This window comes from Podarcis liolepis (assembly GCF_965112155.1).
Source record: "Podarcis liolepis genome assembly, chromosome: 11".
In the NCBI taxonomy this organism is placed as follows: Eukaryota; Metazoa; Chordata; class Lepidosauria; order Squamata; family Lacertidae; genus Podarcis; species Podarcis liolepis.
This window is the reverse complement of record NC_139565.1, coordinates 41,079,827-41,098,358: the sequence shown is the minus strand read 5'-3', so window position 1 is coordinate 41,098,358 and position 18,532 is coordinate 41,079,827. Positions and strand designations below refer to the sequence as shown.

General features: G+C 40.1%; 1 protein-coding gene across 1 annotated transcript in view; it reads left to right on the top strand.

The window, feature by feature from the left end:
* NDUFAF2 (NADH:ubiquinone oxidoreductase complex assembly factor 2) overlaps positions 1 to 18,532 on the top strand; it is a 43,362-nt gene that overhangs the window by 21,763 nt on the left and 3,067 nt on the right. Inside the window, exons 2-3 of the mRNA XM_083465558.1 lie at positions 8,288 to 8,377; positions 15,284 to 15,324. Coding sequence (XP_083321684.1) covers positions 8,288 to 8,377; positions 15,284 to 15,324 — 131 coding nt within the window. The remainder of the gene's footprint in view (positions 1 to 8,287; positions 8,378 to 15,283; positions 15,325 to 18,532) is intronic.

The window sequence follows — 18,532 nt, the reverse complement described above, 5'->3', positions numbered from 1 at the left end:
ATTTTTGTATTTTCTCTTCCATCAACACTTAATTAAAAATAAGATTTATATCAAAGAGGAGGAGGCAGCACCCTTTCAAAACTAAACTTTTCCTACTCAACTGTTTGACTGTTTTGACACCATTGAATCTTTTTAAACTTTGCCAAGCTAATTTCTGGATTTTAATCATTGCAAGATTCTGGAAAATGAACAGTGACAACAATAGATAAAACATGTAGCTTATCTGACAAGCATAAAAAAGCCCACTGAACATCTTTTTTATTCTCCTATATTTCTGAATGGAATAAAATTTGCAATGTAGTTTAATTTTGTATTGCTTTTTAAAGGACCAGATATTGTTCATAGCTTTTTTTTTATAAAAAAATTAACTCTTTGAATACTATGCAAAAAAAATTGTACCTGTCCTAAGCTGATATATGCTTTATGTGAGCTAGTTCTGTTTTAGTGCCCCTTAAATTCAAACATGAGAAAATTGCAGAAATTTACAATTCAATGCGCGTTTCATCAGGGAGGAATCCACAGATTGTTTTGACACTCAGTTACAAATTCAGCATGAAGATGGACGTCTCATGAAATTTGCAGCTGCTGATTGAATTTATATTTCCATAAAGCCCATCAACAGTTGCAGCCTGAAGGGAAGTGTGGGGGGGAAATGACAAAAATTGTGAGGCTAGCATTTTTCTTCAGACTTATAATGACAAATTACTTGTAATAAGGTCTTACACTGACCAGGATTAAACGAAAAATATAGGCAGCCAGAAGGGAATGATTCTACTCCCCCCTCTCTAATTGATTTGAACTAAAAATGTCTAGAGTTGATATCTAAATATATGTTTAGTCATCTGCAGAGTGTGCGAAATGCATCCACAAATCAGAAATGTTCCAACACTGAAAAATAAGGCACTTGCAGGTAATTATAGAGGATTTATCATACAGGTAATCTTATTTTGTAATAACCTCCCATTCTAGAAGATGAATGTTATGCTCACATAAAAGTAGGTCATCTTCATTAGGTTATAGGACACCCACCCCCCACTGTGGTCTTCTTCCTCTCAGCTCTGAAATTGGTTTTTCTGCAGAGCAAAAACAATGTATGTCTAAAAGCCATAAACCAAGAAGAGACTGCTCTGACATTCAAATACACATAAAACAATTAGTGAATTAAAAATAATTGTACAGATTTATTCTTGTTTTAAAATGTTAAATGTTAAATTTTAATCCTATGTTTCCATAGAGAGAAAGGGAAAAAGTTAAATGTTTTATTAGGTGTTGGGTTTTATGGCTATAATATTGTCGTTATTATCCTTGAGAGAATAGAACTCCCTTAATATCCAAGTTTCCAAAAAAATTGCGTGTCTCAAGACTATTGGAAAGTTAAACATTTCAGGACTATAGCCATTTCATTTAATTGCTAAGGGATTTACATGTATATTCATGCATAATTTGGACATTCTCATCACGCTATACTCTCAGGTCTTTAAACTGATCATTTGAATTAGTCCCACCCTATCCTGAAGACATGAGGCAGGTAAGCCTGCTTACAGACAGGTAGCTCGTAGCACTAACATAATTGCTGTTTCACTGTTACCTACAAACAAAATTGCAATTCACTTTCCACACTACTGGGAATATTGCATCCCCACATCTATATTTCATTCATACCAGTGTATATGATATAGTGGCTATGATGCTGAAGAGTAAGGTCCAATTCAGCTGAGCTGCCTTTTAGGGGAGGGAGGCAGATTCCAAGGGATATCTCTCTCCCTATCTCTCTGTGTGTGAATGTGTGTGTATAGTTTGAAAGTGTTTAATTAGAACAGAGCTTTCCAAACTGTGTGTCATGACACATCAGTGTGTTGGCTGCAGTGTGTAGGTGTGTCACACGAATACTCCTTGCACTCCTCCCAGGGCTGGAAAGGGATTAGTTTAACCTCTGGTTTGCTAGTAAAAATGATAAATGTCTAAAACTTGTATCACCAACATGAAACGTTTGGAAAGCTCTGAATTAGAAATATAACAACAAACAAAATGTGACAGCAAACTGAGCTCTCAGAGCTGCTGGGCTGTTGCAGCAGTGTCAAAGGGTGGGGAGGGAGGAATTGGGGTTAGTGGTAGGCAAACATCCTGGATGGACAAGTCAGGCCAGCAAGGAAGCGACTGACCCAGGCAAGTGGGTGGTCCTGGCAAACTGTGGAGGTTTGACAAAGTCTACAGGTTTTGATGAGTTCTAGTAGGTGAGAGGTGGCTTTGGCGAGGAATAAGGTGATGAGGTAGTTTTGGTGAGTTTTAGGAGGTGACTTTGGTGAGGTAGAAAGGAAGGGGATAGGCAAAGTTGGTAACTGAAACAATCATGGACACAGCCCCTGGTATTGAATATGAATGTAAGGAACAGAGAAGAGACTGCACAATAGGTTGTGGGAGGGTTTCAGATGGGGGTGCCCTACCTGCACTAAGTGAGGGGCCCACATTGACCCCCAGGAATACCAGACCGTCTCTCCTCCAAACCTAACTAAGAAGAGGTTACAAAGGTTCAGGAAGATGTTGAGGTTGGATTTTTGTGGTTTTCAAGGGCAACCATCTTGAATAAGATGTGTGATCTGATTTGTTCTTCTGTGTGAATTATGAGGAAAGAGTGCCCAATGGGTCTGTGGAAAACATGAATTGGATAATGAAGAGAACAGTTTCTCATGTGCCCATGCTTTTAAGCTTTGTATGGGTTAAATTAGCATTTTCTTGTGTCATGCATCTTTTGGCCCTCAGTTGTGCTTGGTGAGCTATAAGAAGCCAATGCAGATCTATCTAGGAGCACTGATATAATGACTAAATGACTAAACAACAACAAAAGTGTGTTTCATACAGAAGCTATGGTTTTTAATCGGATTACATGGACAGCTGTGCCTAACGTGCATTACTTTAGTCTTGAGGCAGAATTTGTGGTGAGCAGAAAAATTTGGTTGGCTACCAAGGGACCACTGTACATCATACATGCACAGGTTCTTGAAGCCCTAGCATTTCTAAGATGATTTCACATGCTCATATCTGTTTCTCAGCATTTTTTTAGAAGGGTTAGAATATATCCAAGGACTAAACAAACTGCAAGCACAAAAATCTTATTAATCTTTAAATACCTGCAAATTGGAGCAAACACTAGCAGTGGAAGTAAATTGACAATCTTTGAAAAATGGACTGGCTGGCAGAAGCATGATATAATTATTTATAAAAATTACTTGCTCTAAATTAAGAATGATTATGTTCAGTTGTACCGTTATGCAACAATTCATATGGTTTGCAATGGTATGTTGAGCAGAGGACAGTTTTCATTATGGATGAGAGCTGAAATGAGTTTCAAAGAAGAGCAATTCCCAGGTGGGTTTTAAGTCTGATCTCTCTAGAGTATTTTCCAGCATTCCTCAGTATTAAATCCTCACATTTTAACTACAAAGAGTGTTGCTAAAAATGAGAAAACTACAGAACTAATTATTCTGCCTGTAAAAGAAGGGAGGTCAACATACAGGTATACTTCAGTGTCTTAAATAAAGCAACATGAGCACCTTAAGCCTGAAATGTCATTTTCTACTACTCTGGCTGGATAGCTTTCCCACCAGCAGGATCCAGCAGAGCTTTGAATGCACCATTGGCCCCAATGTTCCCTGTTGCAGTTAGGATTGTCCTGTAAATCTCTTCTTCAAATAAAATAGTTATAAAATAGAAATAAGTAGGTGGAATATAACTTTCTTTCATTCTTTCTTTTAAATTTGAAACAACTTTGATTTACATTTATTTATTTTATTTTTACATTTATAGCTCACCTTTCCTCCAAGGACTTCAAGGTGGTGTACATTGTATTCTCCTTCCCATTTTATTTTAACAATCCTGTGAGATAGGTTAGGCTGAGAATGAGTGGCTGGCCTAAGGTCATCCAGTGAGCTTCCTGGCTGTAGCAATTTGAACCCTGGTCTCCCAAGTCCTTAGTCCAACACTCTAACCACTATACCACACGTGCTCTAATGAACATACTGCATTTTGCAGTGGCATTTCAGACACATAAAATTACAGGAAATAATCAGTTGGACAAATTGCGCATAGCATTCCTTAAAAAATGTGCCACATATGTATTGTTTCCCTTTTAGATTCCCTATATGCCAAGAATAGTTCTTACAATGGTTGAAGTTAAACCAGCATTTAGAGTTCCTTCTTGATCACGATTTGTTAACCATCTAGTTAACAAATCTGTGTGAAGAGGCAACAGTTGTCAACATTAAATGTAGTTACATTTTGTGGGGAGGGGTTGAGGAAAATTCACACAAGAGGAAGAGAGTGGTGAAGAGAATGGTGAGGTGGAAGATTGCTATGGACAGCTGGCATTTTTGGTGCTTGATTTTTCAGTAATACTGAATGTCTGTGATAATGGTCCTGAAAGGAAAGCATTTATGCCAGGAATAAATGAAATAACTGCTTTGAAATTAGTAACAAATTTGGTGGTTTCTATCCCAAAATGCCTTAATATTGAAAACTAAAAAAAAATCCTACTGCCAGACTTAGTTTAACTGTAGGAGTTTAATCTAAGGATAATATTCAGCTCTGTTTGATTTTGGAGATAAATATTTCAATAAGAAATGAGTTGAAGAGCATGTATTTTCAGCTATTTGAATGATTAGAGTTAATTATGTATCTCGTTAATTGGTATATAGTAGGACCTTTCCTATGTGTCTGTTTTGTTTGAGTTTTAATTGCATTTCTTAGTCTTCTGTAGCATGTCTCACGTGTTTATTTTGGAAATGAAAATAATTTACTGGCCTTGTGACAACAGTGGTTCACGTGACAACAATTTCAGAATAGTCATGTTAGTGTGGTGCTACACAATCAAAAACAAAAACTCCAAGGAGTCTTATGATACTTTAAAGACCAACACACCTATTATGGCATAAGCATTTGTGGCTTAAAGTCAGCTTCATCCAGTGTATGAAGTGGACACTCGGAAAGTTTATGTCATAAGGAATTGGTTAGTATCTAAGGTACCGCAGCGTGTGTAATGGCTGAATAAAAAGTGTGTCTATGTGATGGGAAGCATCCAAGATAGGAAAAGAGCTCTTCTTAAGTTGCTCAGGTATCTGTACAGGACACACTGGTGACCTGTGGCAATATGAGTAGATACACTCAGTCTCTACAAGCTGCTTGAGTAATCTTTATACTTGCAGTATGAGTGTGCTATGGTCCTCCCCTGAACTTCCCAGCAGGGGCAGCTAGTACATTTGTGGGACCCAGTCCCTTTCTTCCTGTTGCTGCTGCTATTTGAAAGGAAATAATCTTCCTTTCCCCCCGTTCCAGTCAGTGACAAGTTGTATCTGGAGCAAGTGCTGGGAAACATGCAGCTCTCATAGCCACCCCATCCTCTGAAATTAGGAAGTCTATTTATATACAGAATTTGCACCCTGCTTTTGAGCTCAAAGGGCTCTCAGAGCAGCTTACAAAAGTTACTACTAGGACTTTCTCCTTCCCCTCAGGCTCATAATCTGAAAAGACAGTTCAACTAAGTCATTATGCATGTGGAAACATTTGCCTTGCCTCAGTAATAGACTGGATGAGAGCCAACAAACTGAAGCTCAATCCAGACAAGACTGAGGCACTGTTAGTGGGTGGTTCCCTAGACCAGATGGGTGGGAGGTCACCTGCTCTAGATGGGGTTACACTTCCTCTGAAGGAGCAGGTTCATAGCCTGGGGGTACTCCTGGATCCTTTGCTGTCACTCAAGGCTCAGGAGGCCTCAGTGGCCCAGAGTGCCTTCCATCAGCTTTGGCTGGTGGCCCAGTTACTCCCCTAACTGGACAAGGATAGCCTAAATACTGTTGTCTATGTTCTGGTAACATCAAGGTTAGATTACTGCAATGTGTTATATGTAGGGCTGCTTCTGAAGACGGTTTGGAAACCAGCTAGTGCAGAATTCAATGGTCAGGTTGCTCACCAGAGCAAGATAGTTTGAACATATTATACCAATCCTGGTCCAACTGCTCTGGCTACCAATTCAAAGTGCTGGCTTTGACCTATAAAGCCTTAAACAGCTCAGGACCACAATGCCTCAAGGACTGCCTCTTCCCATATGAACCTATCCAGACCTTGAGATCATTTACTGAGGCCCTTCATTGTGTGCCTCCTCCTCAAGAGGTCTGGAAGGTGGCAACATGAGAACGGGCCTTCTCTGCAGTGGCTCTGTCTGTGGAATGCTCTCACCAGGGAAGTTCACCTGGCGCATTCATTATATGCCTTTAGGTGCCAGGCAAAAAGTTGCTTTTTAACCAGGCCTTCGATAGACATCCTATGCCCTTTTAAAATGTAGCTCTTTTTGGGGTGTTACTGGGTTGTTGTTTTTATTTTTATTTTATATATTGTGGTTTTTATGTTGATCTTTTCTGTAAACCGCCCTGAGACCTCCGGGTATAGAGCGGTATATAAATTCAGTAAATAAAAAATAATAATTGTCATAACTTTAGGAGGAGTTAATACAGTCTTGCATTTTCCTTAGTTCATTTGTACAGCAGATAATGTTCAAACAGCATGACACTCTTTACAAAGCAACTTTCTCTTAGACATTTATAAATAATACATAACTTCATAAAATAGAATTACTTACTGCTTTACACTGTTGACCAGATAAATAAAACACTCAGTGGGAAGCAGAATTTGGCTGCTTCTACCCAAAATGTTCCTTAAGGCAAGATACCGTCTAGCAGTGGTGCCATACGTTGACAATGGACCAAACAGATCACACATCCTTTCATATGTTTTGCTAAAATTGTAGCTCTTGGGGGTAGGGCTATAGAAGTGGGGTGAGATTCATAGAATAATAGAATTTAGTAATCTAGTCCAACCTCCTGCAATGCAGGAATCTTTTGCCCAATGTGGGGCTCAAACCCATGACCCAGAGATCAAGTGTCTATGCTCTTCCAAAGTCTATCAATCTCTTCTAATTTGCTTCCAAAACATTTAATATATGTGACTTCCTACTAAAAGGCTATACAATTGTTTCCCTTTAAATCCAATACTAGAATGATACACTGCTTTAATTATTTTAATAGTGCAGTTCATTTATGTCAGGGAACTGACATCGGAGCTAGAGGCGGAGGGAAGGCTCTCAAATGATGCTGGAGAAGGGCCCAGCAGGGAGAGAGGCAGCTCTGCAGATGGGGAAGCAAATCAGCGCAACACCAGGGATATAGAGGGGCTGATGGGGGAATCGGCGAGAGGGCTCCAGGACTCTTCACCGGACACCAGCGGGGAGAGCACGGGTCCTCTGCTACCCACGCCCACCCTGCGCAGAAGACTTCCGCGCAGCGAGAGTAGGAGGAGACTGGGTGTCAAACAACTTTTATGTTGGAAAAGATTTAAGAAACGCCCACTGACGGATTCTGCTAGCGACTGAGGCAGCCACGAAGTGAAGGGCTGCCCAGACTGAAAGGTTTAGCAAGGCAACAAAGCCTGGAGAGGTGGCAACTTACACACGAGCAACCCATACACATTACAATTTACAATTACTGAAAATATGTAGAGTGGAAGAAATTATCAAGTACTGTATAAAACAGAGAAATAACACCCTCCTTTCCCTTTTCTTTTAAGTGTAAAAAGAAGTGAGATGTTAATGGGTCACTCTAAGGCTGCAATCCTATGCACACTTACCTGGTTAAGTCCCATTCAGTACAATAGCAAATATAAACTTGCATGGAATTGAAATCTAAAGGGCTTTTAAAACCCTGCTCTGAGTTGAAATCTTCGTGTACTGTTTTTAGTCAGTCTACTTGTGAAGTCTAAAATGTAGCTCCATTTCTTCTGATGCAAAGTAGAAGCGACTTCATCTCTTTGATTGGGCAGATCCGGGTTTACACACTCAACAACAGTGCAGGATATTATTTAGTTGCGGCAAAGGTGCTGAACCCTACCTACACCCACTCCTAATCTTGCTGTTGCTTCTCTCTTACACACAACTTTTCCCCAGCTTAGTTTAGTTTACTTCCATTATTGCAGCTAGCTTGAGAGAAAATGGTCTCTCTCTCTCTCTCTCTCTCTCTGTGTGTGTGTGTGTGTGTACTGCAGATGGGTTAGACCATGAAGCAAGAGATGGGAAGGCAGACAGACCCAGATTTAAACAACACCTAGTGATGAGAAAAAAGAGTATATAATTTTCTCAGTCAAAATATCTACATAAGTAATAGCATTGAAGAATATAAAATGTTCACCTGTGCATGTGAATGTTTTATGTAATGTTCTTAATCAGCCTTTTTTCTCTTTGAAATAGGTCAGCTCATTAAAGAGAGAAGATTTGTAGAAGCTTTTGGTATAAAAGAACACCAGTATGAAGCGGGGGACATACCCACAGAATGGGAAGGTAATACATTTTTGAGACAGCTAAAGTAATGTATGATAAAGTGACTTGTAATTCTCCCAGGCTGAATTGAAAGGACACAACAGAGCGTCTAAGCCTAGCCCTTGCCTTAAGATTTCTTAAGATGGTCAGATTTTGTTTCCACTTGGCACCCATCATTCTGGCTTGTCCAGTTATTACTTTTCCCTTAGTCCATTGTGGCAGGTGGAGGAACCACTGAAAAGGCTATTGCAGCAGACTGGTATATCTTGACGTACCATCTCTGAATTTTCTGTCTAACCTCAAACACAATGGGCGAGATCCAGTGTTGCACCAGCAGATGCAATGGAATTTCCCTTCCTCCCTTCCCTGCTGCCACTCATCTGTCCCAGAGGCTCCCCCAAGCCTCCAGAGCAGATTTTGGGAGCACATGAAGAACTGCAGAGAGGAGGAAAATTTTATAGACCCACTCCTATGTCAATTTAGCTCCCTACCCGGAGAAAACCAGGTTTTACACTTGCTGAATAATGTCGCTAGAGCTATACCTTCCTTGGTGGCCAAATTTCTTTTTTTTAGCTTTTAAGCGTCACAAGACTATAATTGACTGTATTGATATGGGGCTATCTGTTTAGCCCATTTTAGTGTTGGCTAAGCTCTAAAATCTTCCTGGATGCTTTAACTGTGTATTGACAAATGTACTTTTTTCTGACTGACGGTCGAATAAAAGGTTGATGATGATGCAGAGAGGAGGAGAAGCAAACAAACATTCTGCTTGTGGAAGTGGAAGTACTGTACATTATGCAGGTGGGATGCCACCTATTTTCCCTCTCTTTGAACTCCGAAAGTATGGCTCTTAAGTAGGGAAAGTAAAAAGTACATATGTTTAAAATGCATCATATGATTTAACATCAAGTAGGATAAAAACAATGCACAACTTTATAATTAGGGATTGAGAAAATGGCCTTGTTTTAAGTGACCATGGATAAGAAAAGAAGACACAAGTGCAAAATGCCTTTTTTCTATGGCTTTCTGAAGCGTAGGATACATTTGCAAATCTGGGCAGTTTATTTGGCTTTCCGGCACAGAAAATAAACCATGTGTGGCAAGGCATACTTTTATTAGCAGCATTTGCATTTTTAACACAACACTTGCTCATGCTTATAATTACCATAACATTTTTTTCCCTTTGTGATTATAGTGGCATTGAATTGGAAGGATTTGTGAAGAGAAGGGAAATAAAAAGTGTTATGAATAGGCAATGGTCTCTTTCTCTCTTTAAGCACAGTTCCTTTCAGGGAATGGGAAGAAAATGTTCAGACTGCTTTGTTTCCCCATCCATTATTTGGGCAGAGGAGGTGTGCAGTGTATTCTTGTTTATGACAGAGCAGAGAAAAATGTAGGTGCTTAAATGCAAAGAACAACATTAACTGGATTTTTCCAGTTAACATGTTAACTGCTGAAATCTTCTGTTTGGAAATGGTGGGAGAAATGAGAATTGTATTCTCCCTCTTTTTTATCTGAGGCTGTTTCTGTAATAGGAGAAAGAAGTAGGTTTTAATAATACTGTACTGGGATTGATATAACTTTTTTTTTTTTAATGTTCAGAGCATTTCCTCTACATTATCTCAGTGCTTATAACAATACTAGATAGTGAAAATTGTTGCTCATGATTAAGGCCTCCACTGTGGGATTTCATATTTTTCCAGTTCTGTAAAACATGAACAAGATTGCACAGATTTAGAAGGAGGTGATGGGTGGGGTGCCCTTGCAGATAGTTTATGGGATTATAACTACAGTGGTACCTCGGGTTACAGACGCTTCAGGTTACAGACTCTGCTAACCCAGAAATAGTACCTCGGGTTAAGAACTTTGCTTCAGGATAAGAACAGAAATTGCGTTCCGGTGGCGCAGCAGCAGGAGGAGGCCCTATTAGCTAAAGTGGTGCTTCCGGTTAAGAACAGTTTCAGGTTAAGAACGGACCTCCGGAATGAATTAAGTTCTTAACCTGAGGTACCACTGTAAATGTATGGCTCACTTCTTTAACCGAATGAGCTTCCAGTACGCCCCTCTCCCCCAGTTTTCTATAGTCTGTTTTCTTCAGGCTTGTTTTGACCAGCAAACCTTGAAACACAGTACCATTTGATCCAATTTCCCTTTCCTTCACTTTCATTGTGATTGCTCATAGGAACCAGGAATGCATTTTGACAATAATATATCTATGCCACTGGTACACAGAATAATATTCTTGGTGAATGTCCTTCGACTGTGGAATTCCTCAAGGATTGAAGCTTGTTCTGAAGACAGGGTTTTTAGATTTTTGGGATGTCCAGGAGTTGAAGTCAGCATGTCATTTGTTTAAGTGGACAGTTTTTTGTGGGGGTTTCTCCCTCTGTTCTAAGAGTCTTGGATGTATACAACACACATTCCCCCCCCCCATACTCCCAACAATCCTGAGAGGTACAATTAGGCTAAGTGTGTATGATTTTCTCCATGAACACAACACATAAGCTACATGGCAGACCAAGCGTTTGAACATGAGTGCCCCATGTCCAAACCAACAACATGACAACCATGGTTTGAGGAAATACATGAATGAATCCCCAATTAGCATGGATAACATGTGTAAGTAACACCTTTCCTTGCTGTTGTCAGGGTTCCCTTCCAAGAAAGGAAGCAATGTGCCTTTTGCCAAAGGCATTATCTTGTGGATGCAGGCTGTCAATAACCTTTTTATCATTTTTATTCTAAATTGTCACTTACTGTATCTAGTAACTTACCTTCTTCATACATGTCACTGGTCCTCATGAAAAGGTATCTGTCATTTTCTGTGTTGAGATTTAGGAGTTTGTGTGCCTCATGCTGCATTTTACAGCCTGTCTATTCTAGTCCTTCACTCTCTCTCTCTTTTTAATGGGTACCATTTAGTGATTAATGGGAGTTTTAATTTGCATGCTCACTTTTACGCTCATTACAATGTGTTATATGCCAGTAGAAGCCTTAAAGTTCAATGAAAATCTCATGCATACTAATGAGAATGCAAATGAGTGCTGATGAAAGAATGCCAAGGTCTCAAGGTATGAAATGTCCAGTTTATCTTGCTAAATTCCTTTCAGACAAATGTAGCGTTATCACAAGCACAGACTGTGGATAGTACCATACCGTATTTATATAATTAATTACAACTATGTAATTAGAAAATTGGAATTGCAGTCAGTGGATTTACAAAAGGTTTGATGAGAACTTTGTAGAATTGGACTTCATCTGTGTGTGTGTGTGTTTTCTTTGCCTTTTATACTGTTCCAAATAGAAGCTATTTTGGCTGAGACTGAATGAAAGCATTCTGGTTTATGTAAATGTTTTTCTAGAAGTTGATTGCACTGGATGCATTTTCAAGCTGAAAGGGCAAAGAACAATTCTAATAATTGCAAAGATTTTGTCTGCCTTCACGTCAACAATGATTTTTCTAAACTGCAATGGAGGTTTTACTGTCCTGCACATCTAGAAGAGGTTTAGTGAAAGTAAAGGAAAAATATGGGGGAATGGATGCTAAGCAATAATAAAGATGAGATAAAGAATTTATGGATTTGAAGAAGCTGTATTTTTGGGCAATATGAAGGGAAACATTGTTATTGGCTGGATTTAAGCTTCTTGTAAACATCCTCTGTTCAACTCTGTAGAGACTATACATTGTGTAAAATAAATAATATTGGAAATGCCTGTCATAAGGAGCCATTCCCAAAATGAAAATAAGAGTAAAATCACATTAACTACATTTTGTTCTGACTCAAAGCTTAGTATGTAGGTAAGAATATTAGAGAAATCAACAATAAAAAAATGCACTCCCTTTAACCCTTTGGTTTTGTGATTAGTATTACTGATTCTTTTTCATTCTCATTTTATGATAATATTGCTCAACCTCATTGCCACTTTACTAATAGAAAGACAATTGGTAAAAACAAGAGAGAGGTGGCTCTGTGGGTTAAACCACAGAGCCTTGGACTTGCTGATCAGAAGGTCAGTGGTTCAAATCCCCGCAACGGGGTGAGCTCCCATTGCTCAGTCCCTGCTCCTGCCAACCTAGCAGTTCGAAAGCACGTCAAAGTGCAAGTAGATAAATAGGAACCGCTCTGGCGGGAAGGTAAACGGCGTTTCCGTGCGTTGCTCTGGTTCGCCAGAAGCGGCTTAGTCATGCTGGCCACATGACCCGGAAGCTGTACGCCGGCTCCCTCGGCCAGTAAAGCGAGATGAGCGCCGCAACCCCAGAGTCGGTCACGACTGGACCTAATGGTCAGGTGTTCCTTTACCTTTTTTACCTATTTTGTGGTTTGATTTTGGCTCATTAACCAAGATGGCTTCATGTTGTGGTATGTAATGTGATTTTAAACCACAGTTGGCAGTACTGAAACAACTGCAAACACATTTGAAGACGCCATGATAGTTGAGGTTAGGGAGAGGAATGTGGGCCTAACTCTCATTCTTGTCTTAATAAACTAGGGTTAGGAATTATGCTGAACTGGCACAGGTCCTGTTTTTTGCTTTGTGCAGATAATGGTTTTATTATACTGTTCCTTAGTGCTGTTTTATTTTGTTGTTGCTGGTGGTAGTTTTAATACTGTGTTTTAATTTATTGATACATGTTTTAATTTTGAAAGTATGGTATTGAAAGGATAGATATAAATGTTGGAATAAAATTACAGCTTGACTGTAAGCAGGTTCTTGTTTAATTAATTATATTTTATTTTACATCCAATTCTGGTCCCTACATTTCTGAAATACATAAATAAACTGAGAAGGAGTTAGAGGAGGGCAGCAACAATGGGAGGAAAGTGTTTGAGAAGGAACATTGGTCTAGAAGCATCATCAGCATTGTTTGGCTGTGCATAAACTAATTACAGTTATTGCTGTTGCTATAACATTAGTAATAACTATGATCAGCAAAGCAAAGACAGCTACATCAGTGGTATACCAAATTCTGAGAAGGCAAAGGACTCCCTTTCCATTCTTCTGAGGATAGAAACAGACTTTCCAAAATAATCTTTAAAAGATAGGGATAAGGTCCACCGCTTTCTAGCAGATTTACTCTTCTGCCTTGAGTAGGGAAGACAGGTTATGTATGGCAGAAACAACTTGTCACCCCCCCCCCCGCCTTTCGGTTATCAGCAATAAGGAGATTTGTCCACCTCATTTCTTTGCCACAATTAGAGTTTGGGCCTCATCTTGGAAGCAGTGGCGGAGCTTCATGCTCCAGCACTGGGGGGTGGAGAGCAGACGGGGCGGGGCTGGTGCGCATCCCGGGGGCGTGGTGTGCCACCTGCAGGGGTGTGGCACACTTCCTGTGAGTGTGGCACGCCACCTGCGGAGACGGGGCGCCCAGGGGGGGCAGCTGTGATGACACCCCACCGGAATTGCGCTGTCGGGGGCGGTGCACTCCTCCCGCACTCCTCTTCCTCCGCCAGTGCTTGGAAGCAGAATTTGTATTACTTTTTACCTTACTCCTGATGTCAGTCAGAGGAGCCTCAGTGGGTTATATCCAATGCTAATCATACTGAGAATAAACCCATTGAAATTCATGGACATGACTAACTTGGGGCCATTAATTTCAGTGGATCTATTCTGAGTAAACCTAGTTGGGTACAACCTACTTGGTTGTATTCAACAAAGTCATCCTGTTAGTACAAGGACTTCCACCCACGCAATGAGGCTTCCTCTTCCTTTCCCTTTCATTTTCCCCCATGTCTCCTCCCCAAATCTGTACTGGGGTTTTCCCCAGCCTTCCAGAGAAGACTGGGGGAGGGCACATGAGGACAGGGAGGAGAAATCCTGTAGAGCAGGTGGAAGTTCTTGAGCTAATGAGACAACTTCCTTGGATACAACACAATATATCTGTGCTTACTGACTTTTTACTCATTGGCAATACAACAGGCACATGTAATGCCACCCCCGCTCTTCCAGTGTTTCCCTTATGACATTTTCTAGGAATGCAAGAGACAGTCTAAACAGACAAAAATCTTACCTCACATGTTCACCTGATTAGCAGTTACCTGTCCCCTCCCCTTACCCTTGACAGGATGATCTACACATGACAGAGCTAGTTTGTTATGAGAGAGCTTGTCCAGGAGCTGAATGGACTTAAAGAAGGCCAGAGTTAAAGTTCCTGCAGTTTTAAGTCAGAAATTAGGGGGGAAATGTTTTGTTATTACGTGTACCCTTCCTCCAAGGAGCTAATGGTGGTGTACAGAGTTCTCCTTTTCTATGTTTTCCTCACAAGCCACCTTGTAAGGTAGGTTAGGCTGAAGGATAGTGATTGGCTTAAGATCAACCAGTGAGTTTTGTGGTTGAGTTTGGATTTGAACTTGGGTCACCTCCGTCGTAGTGTTATATTCTAACCATTATGCCAGGCTAGGTGTCAAGAATCTTGCTTTAGGAATTATTGGAGAAAAGCACAAGCTGGCCTGGGAGACAAATGTGGGAAATTGTTAGGGATGACTCAGTGGGTTGATCTTTTATGCATTGCTGCTTTTTGGTGGCAAATCATTTGGCGTTCTGAAAACTTCAGTTTCAGTTCTTGCAGAACCAGTTCCTAAACCTTCTGTGTGTGTGGAAGTGCATTTCATGTGTTTAGTGGTGTCAGGTGAAGGTTTAGAAAGTGGAAAGTCAAGTGCTTGTGGAACGGGGATGTCCTGTGCTGTGGGTGCTATGTGTTGATGCCATGCCTAATTTTCTAGCATTCTTGATGACAGCTATTTTCTGCTGCTCTGACTGCAAGAGCCATCTAGCACCAATCTCCATGTCCTTCCGTAATTCATTTGCCTTCTGGCATTCAAGTCCTTAATTTAAGTGGCCTTCAGATACATAATCTGTATTATTGATACAATTATGAACAGTTTTTTTAAAAAATGTTTGACCTCTGTTTTAATATTTTTTTTGCAGCTTGGATTAGGAAAAAAAGAAAAGATCCACCCACATTTGAGGTAAGAGAGACTACATTGCATCTAGGTGAAACTACAGATTATTTTATTTGCCTAATGACTTCAGTCAGAAAGCAGTTCTTTGTGCATAAATACAAGATGGGGAACACATGGCTTGCCAGTGATACATGTGAAATGGAATGGATCGTGGGTTTCCCTGGACTTCTATACTGAAGTCTCACTTGTGTTGCACCATGGTATCATTCTCAAATCACACCAATGCACAACAATGCACTATGTGCTGTTTGGGGTGCATGAAATGCTGCCTTTTAGGCCTCTAGGTCCTGTCTGTTCTCTCTCACCTTTCTGTCTCTGTCTTGGAGCTCTCCTTGCCTGTGAGGGCTCTATACTTCACCTGTTTTGTTTGTATTTTTATAGTTATTATATTATTGAAAGCTTTAATAAAAATAGAAGGAGTAGTAGTTGTTGTCTGAAATGGAGCTCTCCTGGCCAGTGTGACAAATCTTAGGAAGAGAGGGAATCTATAAAAATGGCTGCAAGGAATCCATGTGGGAGGATTGTTCAAAGAGTTTGTAGCTCCAGTGTAGTGTTCATAATTGAAAGTGGCTTTAGTCAAGAATTGTTCTGAATCAGTGTACAGACCCTGTACCTCTCTGCTTAAAGTTAGCTACTAACTGCAGCAATATTGATAGAACTTTCAAGCAAAGGAAATTTTTAGACATAATTTCTAGATTCTAGAACGTCCAGATTTTATTCCTAGTATTTGCCCCACTCATACATTTGCCTTTCATAAAGTATTTTGTGTGAATCCAAACAGTTATTTGGTTCCTCATCTCCAAACTATATCAATATATTATTGCTGCTTCCACTAATGAGTAAGCCTAACTGAAAGTTATTTTTATTTATTACATTTTTGTACCACCCTTCTTCCAAGGATCACAGGATGGTTTACAGGATAAAAGCACAATACTTAACATAGTAACAAACAAAAATAATACAACCCACCCCAGCCACACACGATTTAAAAGGCCATAGATTGTTTAATTAGCCAAAGGCCTGGGAGAAGAGGAACGTTTTTACCTGGCATCTGAAGATTTGTAAGAAAGGTGCCAGACAAGCCTCCTTGGGGAGAGCATTCCCCAAATGGGGAGCCACTGCAGAAAAGGTCCTTTCTCGTGTTGCAACCCTCTGGGCCTTGTGGAGGAGGCACATGAGAAGGGCCTCGGGTGATGATTGCAGAATCCAGGTCGGTTCACATGGGGAGAGGTGGTCTTTATGGTATCACAATCATGAGTCATTTAAGGCTTTATTGGTCAGAACCAGCACTTTGAATTGGGCCCAGAAACTAATCAGCAGCCGGTGTTGTCTGGTTAGGATTGGTGTTATATGCTCAAACCACCTTGTCCCAGCAAGCAACCCAACCTGGCTGCTGATTTGGAGTGTAGAAGTGGTGGGCAAGCTAAGAGTTAAGCACCCCATCTGCTTCAAATCTTCCTCCAGTGGTTTGTTTGCGAGTGTTTTTGTTGCAAGAGTTCATGTGTAGCATTTAGCTGAGCCCTTGTTCTCCATCTCCCCTTACAGAAATGCTAGAACCTGGGATCATCCAGTGAAGTTGTATATTGGGAGATAATAGAACAAACAAAATAAAGTACTTCTTTACACAGTACATAGTTAAACTATGCAATTTGCTAGCATAAAATATAGTGATGGCTACCAATTTGGATGGCTTTTAAATGGGATGAGACAATTTCATGAAGTATACTATAATGGCTATATTGCCTCCAGTTGCTGAGGACCTTGAGCAGGAGAATTCTGCTTGGGAGCAGAATTTCCATATTCCTCTGGCTGGCTACTGTGAGAACAAAATGCTGGAGCAGATAGGTCTTTCGGCTGATCCAGCAAGGCTCTTCTAATGTACTCTGATGTTTTCATTGGAATAACCTGAATGCCATCTGGTGAGTTAAACTTAAGTTTAAAAAAGCTGTTCTGCTTCTTTAAGGCTGGAGATAGTGGGCTGTTGTTTTTTATTTTTTTTAAAGCAAACTCTAAGTTGCATTTTAATGTGAAATTGAATTCATTTGTAAGTTCCTTTAGCTACTGTGGGAAGTCTGAAAGTGGCTTGGAATAGAAAATACGGTAAATAACTGCTTTTCATTTCTAATGCACCGTGTGTTTGCTATGCAGTAATAAAAACTAAATGGCTTCTGAATTGCACAGTCGGATACAAGGTGAAATGTTAAAAAGAAGAAACTTTTTGTGACAGCTCCTGTCTTCTTTCAAACTATTTCTAGCATTTCCATAATTATCTGTTTTGACAGCCTCCTTGTCAAGGGAGGAAAATGTACTCCAGTGAGTAGTAATAAGCATAAAGTTTAAATTATTATTCTCTCCCCCCCCAGAAGAGAATAATTATATTGGAAATTACATTATGTTTAGTTACTGCAGTGCATACCCGCCTTCCTTATTTGATCATAAGAATATTATTTATTTCAGAAGAGGCATGATGAAAACTAACTTCAATCATGGAGGTTCATTTTCATAGAATTCCTATTCGCCATCACCAACCTGAGATGTGATTTAGAAGTAGTTTTGCTAGATGACAGTAGGAGCACAGACTAGATTTTTGATTGTCTTGCTTTTAAATTCAGTCAAGCTTAGAGGATAGACTCTATCATTTAGTTTGATTGACTGATTAGACTAATCAATTAAAAGCCTCTTGGTTGATGAAAACATTGTTCCTGATTGATCAAGCGGCAGATTTTTTGAAAATATGTATATTCTTATTTTCAATATAAGGACATTCTAAAACTGCATTTGAGAAATGCCTTCTTGGAAGAGACATTCACACAGGAAAAAATGCTTTTTCTAAAATGGTGGCTAATATAAGCATGTCCATAGATCATCCAAACTATATGTTCTACATGAGAATGTATGATTTTCCCATTTTAAAAATGCAGGTCTACCATGCCCACCTCACCCCACTGTATGTAAATGTCTCTCTGCCACCTTGGAAGCCCAGCTGTGTCCAGGGGGGCAGAAAGGTTCTACCAGCAATTCTGCTGGCAATAATACATGGAAAGCCCTAAAGGGGCATTGGGGTGGGGTGCCGGGGGCTTTGGATCTCAAGCCCCATGGATCCCCAGAGGCAGACACACTTAATGTTCAGAAACAGAGCACATATGAGCACATGTTCAGCCTGAGTTTGTTTTTAGTGCCAGAACTAAGTTCACGCTCCTCGCATACAAAAATC